This window comes from Calypte anna, chromosome 2 (genome assembly GCF_003957555.1).
Source record: "Calypte anna isolate BGI_N300 chromosome 2, bCalAnn1_v1.p, whole genome shotgun sequence".
Classification (NCBI taxonomy): Eukaryota; Metazoa; Chordata; class Aves; order Apodiformes; family Trochilidae; genus Calypte; species Calypte anna.
The window spans coordinates 117,318,876-117,334,498 of NC_044245.1; the positions used below are offsets into that span (position 1 = coordinate 117,318,876).

At 36.9% G+C, this 15,623-nt stretch overlaps 1 protein-coding gene across 1 annotated transcript in view; it reads left to right on the plus strand.

The window, feature by feature from the left end:
* PREX2 (phosphatidylinositol-3,4,5-trisphosphate dependent Rac exchange factor 2) overlaps positions 1–15,623 on the plus strand; it is a 174,680-nt gene that overhangs the window by 60,116 nt on the left and 98,941 nt on the right. Inside the window, exons 7-9 of the mRNA XM_030445602.1 lie at positions 1,579–1,712; positions 5,055–5,158; positions 11,994–12,143. Coding sequence (XP_030301462.1) covers positions 1,579–1,712; positions 5,055–5,158; positions 11,994–12,143 — 388 coding nt within the window. The remainder of the gene's footprint in view (positions 1–1,578; positions 1,713–5,054; positions 5,159–11,993; positions 12,144–15,623) is intronic.

Consider the following 15,623-nt stretch of genomic DNA (forward strand, 5'->3'; position numbering starts at 1 on the left):
TTTTTTAAAATTGAGCTTGTTAAAATGAAAATAATTGGTAATATTTGATCAAATATTAAAAGTAGCATATTTATTGTTTACTCATTAATATACAAAGCAATGACATAAAATGGAAGAAAACACCTGCTTTTCTGCAGTTGTGTTCAGCAAGCAGTGAGTGTAGCCCTAATTTATGCTTAATTTGTATTACTGATTGTACTTTTTAGGATTTGTTAGTGTTTGCTCTAGAATAAAATTGTAATATTAGAATGCCAGCTTCAGGTGCTGATGCTGTCTTAAATGGTGTAGTGACTATAGATGACAAATTTTTGGCTCAGTTGATCCTAAATGGAAACAAGAGTGGGTAGTTAATACTGAAGCTGCTTTTTTTAGAGATCTGAGTTGTGTTTCAGTGTGATGGTTGTGCAATTTTCTTATCATCTCAGTAAACAGACTGCATTCTCCTTAGAACAGTCTGAGGTATTGCTCAATATTCAGGGTGATGACGTACAAAGGATGAACGGACAGATGAAGAGCTCAGAGCAGAATCCATTATATTGCTTCTTGGCTCTTATTAAATGCATTTTTCTTTGCACTACTGTGGTTAGATCAAGAGGAGGAAGTAAATAGTGGTATCACAGGCATAAGTCATTAAGAACATGTGTAGATGATGAGAAAGTTCTGGCTTTTACAGGTTTTCCAAGCTGACTGTTGTCTGCCTCAAGCTAGGAAAGTGGTGATAATGAGTAGGACCACATGGCTGGATGTGCACTTGGACAGGAGTATGGGTGTTCAATATAGCAAAATACTCCTGGGAATTCAAGGCAAGCTTCCTTCAGTGGTAAATTTCTCTGCATAAGGCATAGAAATGTCAGGACTTTTTCACATTAAAAATGCAATATTCTTGGTAAAATGGCCTTCTTTGTTGCATTGGCTTCTTTTCACATAAAGGAATGATCTGCCTGAAGCAAAAATGAGGCATGAGAAGTTTCATCCCAAACATTTAAAGCTCAGCAAAATTCTGATGTTTTCGGAATCAGTTAAGAGGAAGCACACTAGACAGTCTTAGTTGCATGTGCCAGTATTAGCTTTGCCTGTATTTTAAATCTTGCTATTTTTTGATTTTGTGTTTAGCTTTATTTAGTGTAGAAGTATATAAACTTAATGATGTTCAGGTTCCAGGTTGCTTCAGCTTCCAAGTTCACCTTGGCATAGATTATGTCTCGTAAAGTCCTATTTCCAGACATTTCTGACTAATAGTAAAGTTGCTGAGGAGAAAAATTATTGTATAAAGTTGGCTTGATTTTTCAGGAGATATATGAAGCACAGATGTTGTATAATTTGGAAACTTTAGTAAATAAACTTTCCTTCCCTGAGTTAATAAAAATGCTAAATGAATACAAGCAAGTGTTAAGAGTCATTAAGTAAACACTAGACAGTATTATTTAATTACAGTGTAATGAATGTCCATGAGTTTTATTCTTGCTGTTTCCAGAAAATCATTATGATTGGATTTTGTATAAGAAACTTTTCCTTAATTGGTGTAGAATCCTTCAGTTTTTACAGATCAAAAAATAATTTATCTCCAATCAATTTTAGGGATCCAACATCACAGACACGTGCACAGAAATGCTGCGAAGTGGACTACTACTGAAAATTTCTGCAGGAAATATCCAAGAGAGGATATTTTTTCTTTTTGATAACCTTTTGGTCTACTGCAAAAAAAAGCACAGGTACACGATTAATATATACTTTGAAAAAAAATGCATTTTTCTCACAGTAGAGCTAATCTTTTGTATGCTGTTTCATAAGAATATTTGAATAACACCAGTTTGAACAAGTTTTTACTGCAGCTAATTGCAATATAAAAATCAGCATTTTTAGAGGAGACTTATCATCCAAAGAAAATTCAAATGTTTGAAAAATATGGTATGAATGCAGAAGCCAAATTGTGAAGTATAGGAGAGAAAGAATCTGTTTTGTCATCCTTCCTCAATAGGTTATATGTGACAGGCTCACTCTCTTCTGGGAAGAAGAGAGTTAATTTTTAGTTCCTTCAAGTTAGTATTGTAGCATATGGTAAAAAAATCAGTGTCTTCACATTCAAGTGTTTCAAGCCTTGTATTTCTAATCAAAGAAAACAGCCAGAAAGCTATTGCTTGCTGCATTGCAAGAAGCAATTCCTTAGTTCAGCAACAAGCTTCTGCAGATAACGTTTGGTGCTCTTACGCTTCTGAGAAATAAGGGTTCTCCTATCTATAGTGTTCCCTCTTGAAACTGCTTGAGTTTTCTCTTTGATCCATGAACTGTTTTTTAGTAGCCACAGAATACATATTATGGGATAGATCCTTGTTAAATTCGTAGTACATGATAAAGCTTAAACATGCTCTCTCATAGCACTGCTGGATACCATTATATTTGCCTTTGCCTCTACATACTTCAGCACAGTGTCAGAGGAAATGCCACCACTGTAACCATGGATTGATGGACTAAGGTCAATTGTATGAGCTTCGTTAAGGGCAAGTACTCGGTCTCAAAAACCCAGTGTAATGATACAGGCTTGGAGAAGACTGTCTAGAGAGCTGCCCAGAGGAAAAGAACCTGAGGGAGTTGATCAACAGTTTCTGAACATGCGCCAGCAGTGTGCCCAGGTGGCTGACAAGGCCAACAGCATCCTGGCTTCTGTCAGAAATGGTGTGGCCAGCAGGACTGGGGAAATGATTGTTGCCTTGTACTGTTGATGCTACACCTCAAATAGTGTGTTCAGTTTTGGGCATCTCAATGCAGGAAAGACATTGAGGTGCTTGAATGTCCAAAGAAGAGCAACGAAGCTGGTGAAGTGCCTGGTAAACAAACCTCGAGAGGAGCGGCTGAGAGAACTGGAGTTGTTTAATCTGAGTAGAGAAGGCTAAGGGGAGACCTCATCACTTTCTACAACTACCTAAAAGGATGTTGAAGCAAGGGGAGAGTTGATCCCTTCTCACTAGTAACTAGCAATAAGATGAGGGGAAATGGCTTCAAGTTGTGCCAGGGGAGACTTAGGATGGATGTTGGAAAAATTTCTTTACAGAAAGGGTTATTAAGCACTGGAATGGGCTGTACAGGGAAATGGTTGAATGTGTTTTAAAATTGTGTGGATACAGTACTTAGGGACATGGTTTAGCAGTGGGCTGGTGGAGCTAGGTTAGAGTTAGTTTAATGTGGAATGGATGGATGGAATGGATGGAATGGGTGGAATGGATGATCTTACGTGTCTTTTCCAAACGGAACAGTTGTATGATTCTAAATGTGGATTGCTAAATTTGAGTCTCTAGGTGCAAAGGTCCCTGGAGTTAATTGATTTACCTTGCTAGGGAGAGAATAAACATGTGATATGAACCCTTATGCTTGCTGCTGTTTAGGTTTGTTTTAAAAAATATTTTATTCAGTTTTTGATGAGAAGCTTATAGGATAGTAGAAATCCTCATTAGACAGTCATGACTGAGAGGCAGGTAATTTTCTGAGGATTAGCACTTAACTGGAGTGAGTGAAGGTCAGAATTCAGATAATCATTGATTCTCAGGAAATGACCTTTGTTTGATATACAGTATTGATTCTGATTATAGGCCAAAATGGACAGAAAATCATCCCTGATGATTTATCTTGCCTTATCCGAGTTTATCTTAGCTTATGTGAGGTGGGAAAATCTACCTAGAACTGGGATTCTCAAAAGCTGTTGACTTCACTCGAACAGAGTTGTAGCAATGCTAAGTGCTTTGGATTATGTCAGTGTGAAACTTACTCAATTTCAGCAATTCATAGTTATAATCCTTGGTTAGCCCTTATGTCTGGAAAAAAAATGTTTGCCGTTCTTCCATGCACAAATCTCAATTGCAAGGCTGATGTGTGTAGATCAAGATACCTGAAGATGTACTTATTTCATTTTTTTCAATCATGCTACCCTTATGTTGAATTTCTCAACTAGCATAAGGAGGCTTAAAACAGTTGCCAGGAGGGATCCTCCCAATGCAGTATTTTGTCCTTGATTGCAGGCAGTAGCATTGTCAAGGTTTAACTCTGGCAATGAGATAACTGACAGATGCTCTCTATTAACCCATCTCCCTTCCCCAAAGAGAAAGGAAAGTGAGTAAGTGAGAGAGACCTATGAGTTGGAAAATAAACTAAGCAGCTTCGATGAAAGAATAATATGGAAAGAAAAAGAAAATAACGAAATAGAGACAAATATTTACAAAACCAATATTGCACTCTCCCCTCTCCAATAACGCTCATGCCACCACCAAGGCTGCAGGGCAGGCCCTGGGAAAATCCTGGGCTGAACTCCCGGACTCAGCAGCAGATGTGAACTGGATTCAGAAATGCATGGATTCAGGAATGTGTGGATCAAGATCAGAGGCAGAAGAATAGATGGAGTCCTCCCAAGATGCTGATCATGGACAAAGAAAGCTTGATCCCTGTGATTCCTCAGCTTTATACTGAGTATGACATGTATGGGATGGAACACTTTGGTCACTTTTGGGTCGTGTGTCTGGTCTGATCTTCCCTGCAGGAGTGACACAGATGTGACCCCTTTTCCTCCCGTTTATTTCCAAGGCATAAAAAGTTTAGTAGAACCAAGCAGTAACCTTGATTTATATATGAAGTGTAAGTAAGAGCCTTTCTGTGTAACATCCTCCAGCTGTAACTAAAACCATCAAACCTTATCAATGCTAGAAGCAGACACTTACTGAAAAGCATACTGTTAATTTCAGAAAGTGTAGTTAAATAGACGAGACCTAAATTAAAAATAAAATGACTAAAAAGAAATTTTGTTCTATCCTGGCTCTAGCCTGGACAAGCATCTGAGTACCAGTGTCAGAACAGGGCATTTACAGAGTGATACTTTCCTGATACACTCTCGTATCAATCACTAATTTGCAGCTTACTCTTATGTCTTAGAGATAGCATCTCTGTCTTAGCATGAACAATTTTCCTTTCAGCAATGGTTTCCACAGCTCAATTGCAGATGTATACATGGTAACATTGCAGAAAATTAGCAAAAGGTGGTAGGTGATCTCCTCTGTTCTTTCTTTTATCAGGCGACTGAAAAACAGTAAAGCATCTACAGATGGCCACCGGTACCTTTTTCGGGGCAGAATAAACACAGAAGTTATGGAAGTAGAGAATGTAGATGATGGAACAGGTGAGTGTATTTTTGATGCTCATTTACAGAGCACTCTTTAAGGGTGCTGGAATCAAATTCAGCTTCATGATTTCTTTGAGAAAGGAGGATCCTCCTTGTACTCTAGAAAGAAGGAGTAAGATGCCACTTTAAAGGACTGCCTACTCATAAAAATTCTGCTTCTGTCATTGCTTTCATGCATTATTAGCTGGGCTGTCATAGACAACTAGATTGTGCTAACATGAACAGAGAAGTAAAATAAGGTGACATTTATTGCTCATTGAAACTGCATATTTAACTTCACTTTACAGCATTCCAGCACTCTAAACAGGTTACTCCTAGGTATATATCTGTAAAAGCAAATGAAAAGGTTACTTCTGCTGAAATTAAACCTCAAACACTGAAATGAGACATAAGTCTTTAAAAAACAAGGTTTGTTGTGGTTTTTTTTTTTAAATACCTTTAGAGGCATCATCCATAAAACTGCATGAAATTTTCCTGACATATTAAAAAGGTGAAAACCAAAAGTATTTCTACACATGTCAGTTTTTGGTTTAGAAACTTGAGTTTAACTTCGGAAATTAAGAATTATTATTTCCTTACCATTAATAAAGGAGACCTGAAATGTAATGTAAAACTAATGTAAAACTTTAAAACTAAAAAATAAATTATAAGAAACTGAAAGCTGCACTGTAAATAACTAGGTCTGGAGGAAATTTCTGTGAGTTATGTATTATTTCTTCCAATTTTAAAATAACATAAGCTTTGCCCTACGTCTACTATGAACTCTCAGCATTTCTTAATGTAATCTCTTTATGAATTAATGGTAAGGATTGTACTGTTTAAGTAAGCTTCATAGAAGACGAATATTTCTTAAAAATTAAGATTTTTTTTTCTAATCTTGAGTTCCTTTTTTTCCAAATACTTCACTTTATTGTGAAGTAAAGTTGTTCCACTTTACTTTAGACTTGGAGAACAGTTTGACTATTGCTTTTATTGCAACAGTTGATTTTATTGTAAGGCTGTTACGTCTCTTGCCCATCTCTTCTTTTTAAGACTTTCAACCTTTTGTCATGGGTTGTGGGTTTGTTTGGGTTTTTTTTGTGTCTATTGGAATATTTTTTTTTTGGGGGGGTGGGCAAGGGTGGGGGGAGGGTGTTAGTGTTTTTGCATCTTTTGTGGTATGAAGAATCCAGAGCTGGAAGTTTGTTGGTGCCAAGTAGCATAGAATAATTACCACAGTGATGCATGTGGGATGTCTGTTGCTGATCCTAGGAGTGGCTTTCCTTAGAGCATTATTTTTCAGTTTTTTACTTTGTATTTGGGAATACCGGAGCCTTTTGTGCAGTACTGGTGCTTATCCCATTGTGTTAATATTTGAAAGTGTGTCCTAATAATTAATTTCTTTTCTATACTAAATATTATCTTACTATTTCCACAATTTGTTAAGCATTCAGAAGCCCAATCTTGTTCCCCAAAACTCTTGCAATGCTTCTTGCATTCTCGGTTCTGTGAACAACCAAAAGTTGTTGTTCATCAAGTATTATTACTGAACCACATAAGCTCTTGATAAAAGTATTGGATAGAGCACTGTGTTGTCTCTCTTGATGCATTCTCTTTGTTTACTAGACATTTCTTGTAAGAACTCCTTGACATCTCTCACGGACTATGTCCTTCACCAGACCCACCAATTTAGTATTTAGAGAAATCAATGAGTACACTATAGTGAATTTCATCAAGGCTTGTTGACTTGTGTATAATTTATCTTGCTGTTTCCCATTTCTAGCTTGGATTCCTGACCAATTAATAGCTTTATCTATATGAAATCGTAGCACTTTGTTTATGCAAAGAAGACAGTTGAGCGTTTCAGTCTTTTATGTCATTTATTTGTATTGTTTGACTACTTTTCAAATGTTTTTTCTTGGTCTTCCTTATATATGCTTTTGAAATAAAAGACAGTTTTACTGTTTTGATTTTCTAAGATTGTATCTCTTTACTTTCAACTCTGAACATTACTGTGGCTACAGGGGCTTATACTCACTCTCTGATGAATATTCTGAGAATTCTGGAACTTCTTTCTTTGGTTCCAATCCTACATATTGCCATGCTTTTAGCATTGGCTTTAACAAATATTTCTACCTTCCTCCTTCTATGTCTCTCCTTTATTTCTCAAATCTGCCTTAGCTTCCTTCATTTGCTTGTTCCGAGCTATCTAGTCCTTGATCTGTTTCACACTGTCCATTTTTCTTCCTGCCATTGTTTTCTTTCTCAATGAATTTACACGTATACTTTTGGTAAGCACAAATTATCTTCCTTTGCACTCCAGACACCAGTAGTCTAATTTCCTCCAGCCACAGGAAATTTTGCTACCGTCCCCATTTCCTATAATCTCAAACACAGTACTGGAGGCTATCATGCTTCCTCCCTGCTTGCTCTCCTGACCCATATCAAATCTTGTTGCTTTTACGTTTCAACATTTCTAGAATCTGTCCTTCTTTCCACACTTCTGAGACATTAGTTAGACTTGTGCATTTCAGGTTGTCCAGTGATCTTAAATTATTTTTTCTTCTAGATTTTGCTGTTTCACTCCTCCTTTCTCTGATATGGCAATGTTTGTGTTATTTCCCTGGTCTGTGGCACCTTTTTGTTCTCAGTTGTTGCACTCCAGGGAATGCTTCTCATTCCCTGTAGTCATCCACCTTTGCACTATTCTTCTGAAGGTTTTTCTGACTCATCTCATTCCCAAGTGTAGTAATCTGGTCATCTGAACCTCATTCACATTAACTGTGCATATGCTTTTACTTTGCTTTTTTGCTATTTTATTCACCTTAATCATCTATAACCTATCACTTTCTATAATTTTTAATTTAGAGTGTAAGCTGCACAGCAGAGTGCTTGTGTTTTTGTATCTAGACATGACTCTCATGTACTCTTCATGAGTCTCTTCATAGGCATTAAAGACTTGAGTCTCAATGGCACTTCTGTCCACAGTTCATTACTCTAGATTTTGGGATAGTTTGCTCACAGTATAAGGAACCACAGGGCTCCAGGAAGCAGGGTAATAGAGTGGCTACTCTTAGCATTGATAGATGTAGGAATGTGGTCTTCATTGCTGTAAGTAGATGTGCAGAAATAGGGAAACAGATTCCCAGTATGGCTCATTGTAATGCTAATGACATGCTCACAGGAATTAAAAAAGCTTTTTCTGAAAAGTAATTTTTCTTTGATGAAATTAGGGCTTGGCTGAGCAGTACAGTTGGTGAAAACTTTGTTTCAGCATTGTGAAGGACTCTGCCTTTTAATTGTGCTGATTAAATTGGAATGAATATTACCTATCAGGGTGGACTGTTTGTGTTCTTAAAACAGCCACTTGCAAGTATTAGAAAGGTGTCTATATTGTTATGGATTTTTTTTTTCTTTATTCAGTTTTTAAAATTCAATTTTGAGGGAAAAGTATATTTCTAAAGGCTTTCACCAGCCATTAAGTGAATATTACTTAGTTTGTGAAGACAATAACTTCAGACTGAGGAATTACAAGAATTCTGATTACTTATACTATGTTAGTTCTGTCCCCTGTTGTCTTGAAATGGGATATGAAATAGAAAAAATATGATAATAGACTACATTAAAAAGTATACAGAAAGGTAATTGATCCTGGGGGTTGGTCTCTTTTCCCAGATGACTTTCAACAAGACAAGAGGGCATGGTCTTAAGTTGTGCCAGGGGAAGTTTAGGTTAGATATTAGAAAGAATTGGGTGATCAGACATTGGAATGGGCTGCCCAGGGAAGTAGTGGATTCTCCATCCCTGGAGATATTTAAAAAGAGACTGGATGTGGCACTCAGTGCCATGGTCTGGTAACTGCAGCGGTAGTGGATCAAGGGTTGGACTTGATGATCTCTGAGGTCCCTTCCAACCCAGCCAATTCTATGATTCTATGATTATGCAGCAATTATTTCCTTGATATTTCAGAGCATCAGTGCTCCTAAGAGCCTTAAGTCTGAGAAAGTTAGAAGTAATTCTATACAGAGGTTTCTGTTAGGGTTCAGGTTTTTTGTGTTGTGTTTTTTTTTTTTAAGGGAAGAAACAAATTCTAGTGTATACGCCTACATCAAATTGCTTGTTACACATCTCTCAAAAGTCAGTCTTGAATTTTGAACAATATATTACAGTTGAGATCAGAAGCTTTAGTGGATTACCAAGTATCATTACATGATGATGTAATCTTTCATCACCTTTTCTTGGGAAAATGGAAGCTTACTTCTTTGTTAAGCATGCTTGTACAGACTTTACATGGAGCAACTTGAAGTCTTTTTCATTCTCATACAGTTATGCTGGCTTTGTAGATCAGCCTTCTAGCCTGACTGGCAGCTCTGATTGCCTTCCAGTGAAGGGTGTGCATACATCATGTGCAACTGGTCAACCAGCATGACTTTTGTCCAATAACCAGTCCAAAAAAGCTATGAGTCTATATGGGATGATAATGTAATGCTGTCTCTTCAGATATACTACAGGCATGAGGGTACTGGGGAGAACAAGCTGCTCAAGGGAGCCTTGAAGGATGGAAGTCATGAGGAATACGGGGAGCAAAAGAGGAAGCAGGAGTTGCAGTTAAAGGCAGGGCTTGGGGTCAACCTGGGCATCCCAGGAGTGGGTTGCTATTGCAAAATTGAGCAATAACTACCTAGTCTCATCCATCTGAACTCATTGCCACCTGCCTATGTTTAGCAGAATTAGTACCTAGCTAGGTGACTGAGCTTTTCACAGAACTCAGGGGGTTTTTTGGTGGCATGAGATTAATAGGATCAAATTGCTCGTGCTCTTGACCCTGCAGTTGTAGAATTTGCCAAAGAATTTTGCCTCATATGCTAAGGAAGCTACATGTTTAAGATGTCATCTCCAAATTGAAATATTTAAGTGGCTAGATGAACCATTTTTTCAGAATTAAACTACTAAGCTGACACCAAATTTCTATTCAGAGTGAAATGAGAGGATCTAAATACATTTGTGAATCTGAGACTTAATTTTTAAATTTTTTTGCCACAATTTTAACTTCTCTAACTGCATTTGAGATCATATATCACTGCCAGACATGGGTGTTGTCATGATGGAGGAACAGTAACAGAGTAAGACCACAGGAAGAATATCATCTTGTAGTTTTGGATGTATTAACCTCTTACTTTATAAATAAACAAAAAAGGTGCAGCTAGTGCCATCCTGCAGGCTTTGTAAGTTTACACTTATATAATACAAAGAGACCTTAACTTTCCTTCCACCAGTAATCGTCCTGCCTCTGATCTCCAAACTGGTGCAGTCTGTCAGCTGATAGCTTCTGTCTGAGACTTCTTTCTTTCCTCTGACTTTTCACTGATTTTCTGATAGTGCATGAATGATTTAATGGCTACTTTTCAGGGAACTCTTATTAAAGGGACAAAGGATATTATTGTGCATAGGTAGGTGATACAAACATGATTTTGCAAAAATAACTTGATTTTTTCTCTTGTCATAAGACTAGTTTGAGCTGCCTTATACATTCTGAATACTAGAAAGTTTTGTTGGTTTAGAAATTTGCCATCAGTCTCATGATTTTCTAGTAGGTCCTGACATTTCCCAGCCCAGTGTACAGAGCTTGGCTGCTTTCCATCTAATTAAAATGCAGAGTTATTGAAAGGATGCTAGCATGTCTGTTGAGATTTATGATAAATCGTAGCAGGCATTTCAGCAAGGATTTCAGACTTGGAAAATTCCATATCATTACACAAAACAGGGTTGAGTTATGAAAAAGTATATACAAAGTAAAGAGCTCTGAAGTTATTACAGTACTCTAGGGCTGGCTCTAGGACTTTCTTGGCTGCTAATGAAAGCTCATAGTTACAGAAGGCTGACTTTTTTTTTTTTAATATTTTTTATATTAGTTGCTAATCCTACTTTAAATCCATATTTTATGCAAAAAAATTATATTTTTTTAAATCATGGGACACTTATGCCTCACAAATTTCCCCCCAGGAAATCCATGTAATCCTAGTGAAGATTATTCCAAGGTGTTAGTTTTGGAGAGGAAGTCTGTTTAGCTAATTACCGAGTAAAATTCATGGCGTATCATGTTATAATCAAACATAAGTAAAGACAGCAATAAGCAGTAAATAGTCTTCTTTATATAGCATAACAGTTTACATTTTAACAGCCAGAAGTTCAGGAAGATGTCAGATCAGCAGTGGTTACCTGTCTCATATAATGTGCACACTGAGCATAGCGCTGTTTGGAACATAGTTTAAAATACATGCATTTGAATAGTGCATTTTTGAAATAATAGATCTTGTATTATATTTAATTTTGTGTAAAATGTAAATGTATATATTTCTTCATGTAATCAGTGAAGATGCATCAAATGTGTATGATTTCCTTAGGCTCCAAACTGAAATTTTATTTTTCCCCCTGTGTATTGAATTTTTCCCTTGTGTGCTTAGTTTTAAAAAAAAATAAATAATAAATCATGCAGTCAGCACAGAAGCTCAAAGTAATTTAAGGGCTAAAGCCACAATGCTGCTTTTTAAAGAATTATTTATTGCAATTTAACACAAACAAAAGTACTCCTAGTGCTGTGATCTTCTCTTTTAATAGGACTTTATTACTCTTGAGTTTATACCTTCTTCCATATACCAGGCAATTCTCTGTTACATTTTAAAAAGGACATTATTTACTAAAAGTCAAAAGTACAACTTATTAACTTGCAACATAGTTCACAAGTGGCACTGTATTTCCTGAGCTTTGTCTATAATGATGAGTTCTTAATAATTAGAAGAATGATTGCTTTTCAAAGAATTGTTGTTCTTTAAGCCATTTTATCTATTCCCAGCTGACTATCACAGCAGTGGCCACACTGTTATTAATGGCTGGAAGATCCACAACACAGCAAAGAACAAATGGTTTGTATGCATGGCAAAAACCCCTGAAGAGAAGCAAGAATGGCTGGAAGCTATTTTGAAAGAGAGGGAGAGAAGAAAAGGTAGGTTAATAAACTTCCTTGTGTTGCTTTGTCAGAAAGCCATACTGGTTTTTAATGTTGAGATATAAAGTAAAACCAGATGCTAGGAAAACTTGTGGTGTCAGGTTAAGCTGAAGATTTATGAATACCAGCTTGGAAAAAACAACAACAAAAAAATCACACTTGTACTGGGAAGGGCATGATAGCTTGAATCGTATACTTGTCATGAAAGTTGTTTTGGAAAGAGACTGATGATTTAATCCATGATTTACACCTTGTCTTCAACCAGTATAAATTGTTATAATTTCTTTGAGGCCTGTGTAGTATTACGGTTTGTAGTATATGAGGGTCTATTGTAAAAGTTTTGTGGGAATTGTATGTGTTGATTTCTTTTTAAACATATGGACATTTGAATCACTGACCTGAGCTGGTTGTCTGTGTCTGGATCTTAATGCAGATGATCCAATTCAAAATGGTATAGAATCTACCCACAACCCCATCGTTGATGTATTCTCTCTACCCAAGAAAGTAAGAAATCACTGCTGGCAATTGTTTTTATAAAACTGAATAAAGGTGAAAGAATATTTGACAGATAAATAATCCTGTTCTCAACTGTGACCACAAACCCAGCACAAAGTAGATGTAGGGAAAGATGGCATGCCATCATATTCTGTAGCTCATTTCATTTGCAAGATAAAATAACCTAATCAGTAATGATGTTTAGAGCCTTGGAATCCAAAGGAAATGAAATCCTGAGGGTAAATCTGGTATTCTTTCACTAGTCTGCATTGATTTCCTGGGACCTGTGGTAGCAGCCATGGTTTTGTGCCTTGGTTTTAAATGGAGAGTAACAACACTTTATTTGGTCTGTTGATGTTGCTAGGACATCTGCTGTAGGACCAGAGTTTCAACTAGGGTGTCTTGAGCACTCCCTAATTAATAGCACCATTGAGAATTACTAGTGGGAAAATTCAAAAAATGCCTTGAAGGTCTAAAATCTTGAGATTTTAAAGTAACAAATAAAAAATCAGTGTGGTAGAGATGGTCTCAAATACTACAAAAAACAGGTTTATTTACTTCTCTAGGGGGCCTTGTCTGAACCTAAAGCTAAAGAGATTTTTAATAAATCCCATTCCACTGTTAAGTTTCTTTGCTCTCTTAGACTCTTGATACCTTTAGGTAAGAAAGAGTAAGTGGAAGTATTTTATGTTGATGTAGCCTTACTAGTTCACACTGCACTATTGAACAGAGGGTAGCAGAGGTGAGTTTGAACAGGAGAGGATTTGGCACACACTTAAACTCAGTTTGCATCACAAAATTTTCAAAAGTATTTCTTGAATATCTCTGTTAGTCTATCAACTTATAAATTTATCCATCTCCTCCAGCACAGTGATTTTTTTTCAAAATGTCTGTATAAACACCTCATACAAAGCAGGATGCATCAACTTGATTGCAGGTAGGTTACCAAATGACTCAGGAAGCAAAGAAGCTGTCATTTTGGAAATCAAGTATAGTATCTAAATGTAGCTATAAACACTTGCCCATTCACTGTGAACATAAGGATGCTTTAATTCCATGTTTGCTTAATAAGTCGTGGAGTATGTTTATGTGTGTATTTGTATATAGATAGATAGATAGGCAATTACACTGAAGTCTCAGCGGCTGCAGTTGGGAGAACAGTATTTTATCTTCTTTGCAAGTCTGAGACCAACAAAAGCAAAGGAATCGCAGAATAGCGTGGGTTGGAAGGGACCTTAAAGACCATCTAGTTCCAACCCCCCTGCATGGGCAGGGACACCTTTCACTAGATCAGGTTGCTCAAAACCCCATGCCACCTGGCCTTGAACACTTCCTGGGAGAGGAGGAAGCCACAGCTTTTCTGGTCAACCTCTGCCAGTGTCTCACCACCTTCACCGTAAAGAATTTCTTCTTAAAACCTAATCTAAATCTACCCTCTTTCAGTTGGAAACTATTTCCCCTGGTTTGTCAACTACAGTTTCCCTCCCCAGCTTTTCTGTAGGCTCCTGGAAGGCCATTATAAGCTCTCCCTGGAGTTTTATCCAGGCTGAGCAACCTCAGCTCTCTCAGGCTGTCTTCCTAGGAGAGGTGCCCTCTGGTCATCTTTTTGCCTTCCTCTGAACTTGCTTCAGCAGCTCCATGTCCTTCCTGTGTTAGGATCTCCAGAAATAGACACAGTACTCCAGGTGTGGTCTCAATGAACACACTTGCCAGGTCTCTTGGGCTGGGACTGAAGGGCACATAAGTGACTCCTCATCATGCGGTGTGTGTCTGTGCATTTCTTTGTAGTGGTGCTGTAGACTCACATAGAATGACAGATTGCCATGAAGAAAAGATTAGGTAAATACAGCATGTGGAGCAGAAGCAAGAAGTCTCTCTCAAGCAGAAAGACTGCTTGAGTGTGCTTGCTGGGCTATATTTTCTTGCTACGAGAAATAAAACTGAAATTGGAAACTTTTTGCCAGGAAGTTTTTTGCTCAGTTTGGGGGCTTTCCTGTAATCACTTGAGGCATTCAGCAAGTAGAAATTTATTATTGAAGAGAGAATAATTTTATTATTGAAGAAAGAATAATTTATTTAAATGATGATGTGATGACCTCATTCAAATAATCAATACAAATAAAATCATCAACATCCTGTGAGCTCTCAAAGTAGTATTTGGTTATTCCTGGGAATAAATCAGGTTTGCTTTGTGAGACATCACCACTATCTTCTGGTTTATGGATAATGAGAGACACTTTAGCTGTTTCCCATACCATTGTTAGCTTTTCCTCACAACAGGTACATTTTTTTTTTTCTGGCTCCTTTTTTCAGAATTAAAGAAGTGGCTTTTAATATGTACAGTTATAGCTTAAAAAATGTGAAAATCTGAGCAGAAATTGAGAGCTAGAAACATGTGGTTTGTCCAGCATTAGCAGTTGCTTATGGAGGATGCACATAGCTTCTCTGAAGCTTCTCTGAGTGGCCAGTAGGATGCATAATTCAACAAAACCTGGTTTTGTTCATCTGTTATTCAGAAAACATAAAGATTTTCTCAAGATGAGTAACAGGAAAAATGAGCCAGTAAGAAATATTCAACTGTACTGTTTTCTAATTTTTGTTTTTTGGAGGAGATTCTGAAGCAAATAAAAATCAATTTATTAAAATGCTTTTGTGTAAAAGAGGTGAATTAATTTGATGTGACAGTAACAAGTTCAGATAATTAGTTACTGTTCATTGGAAATTTGAAAAAGTTTCCTTTGAGTGAAAACATTTTCTGTCACATGATAAAAGCAAAACTAAGGCCCTTTTAAACTTTAGCAGACATGACTACTCCCTTGCAAACGTTCACTGAAGTCGGGAAATCTCAGCACTAGTATTTATTACTGCAGTATCAATAGTGATGTTGGTACAGGTGCACATTTTCAATAACAACTTAGCTTGACTATGAGGAAATTATAGATAAAATTTGATTATACTTTATGAGTATTATATGTTCATAGA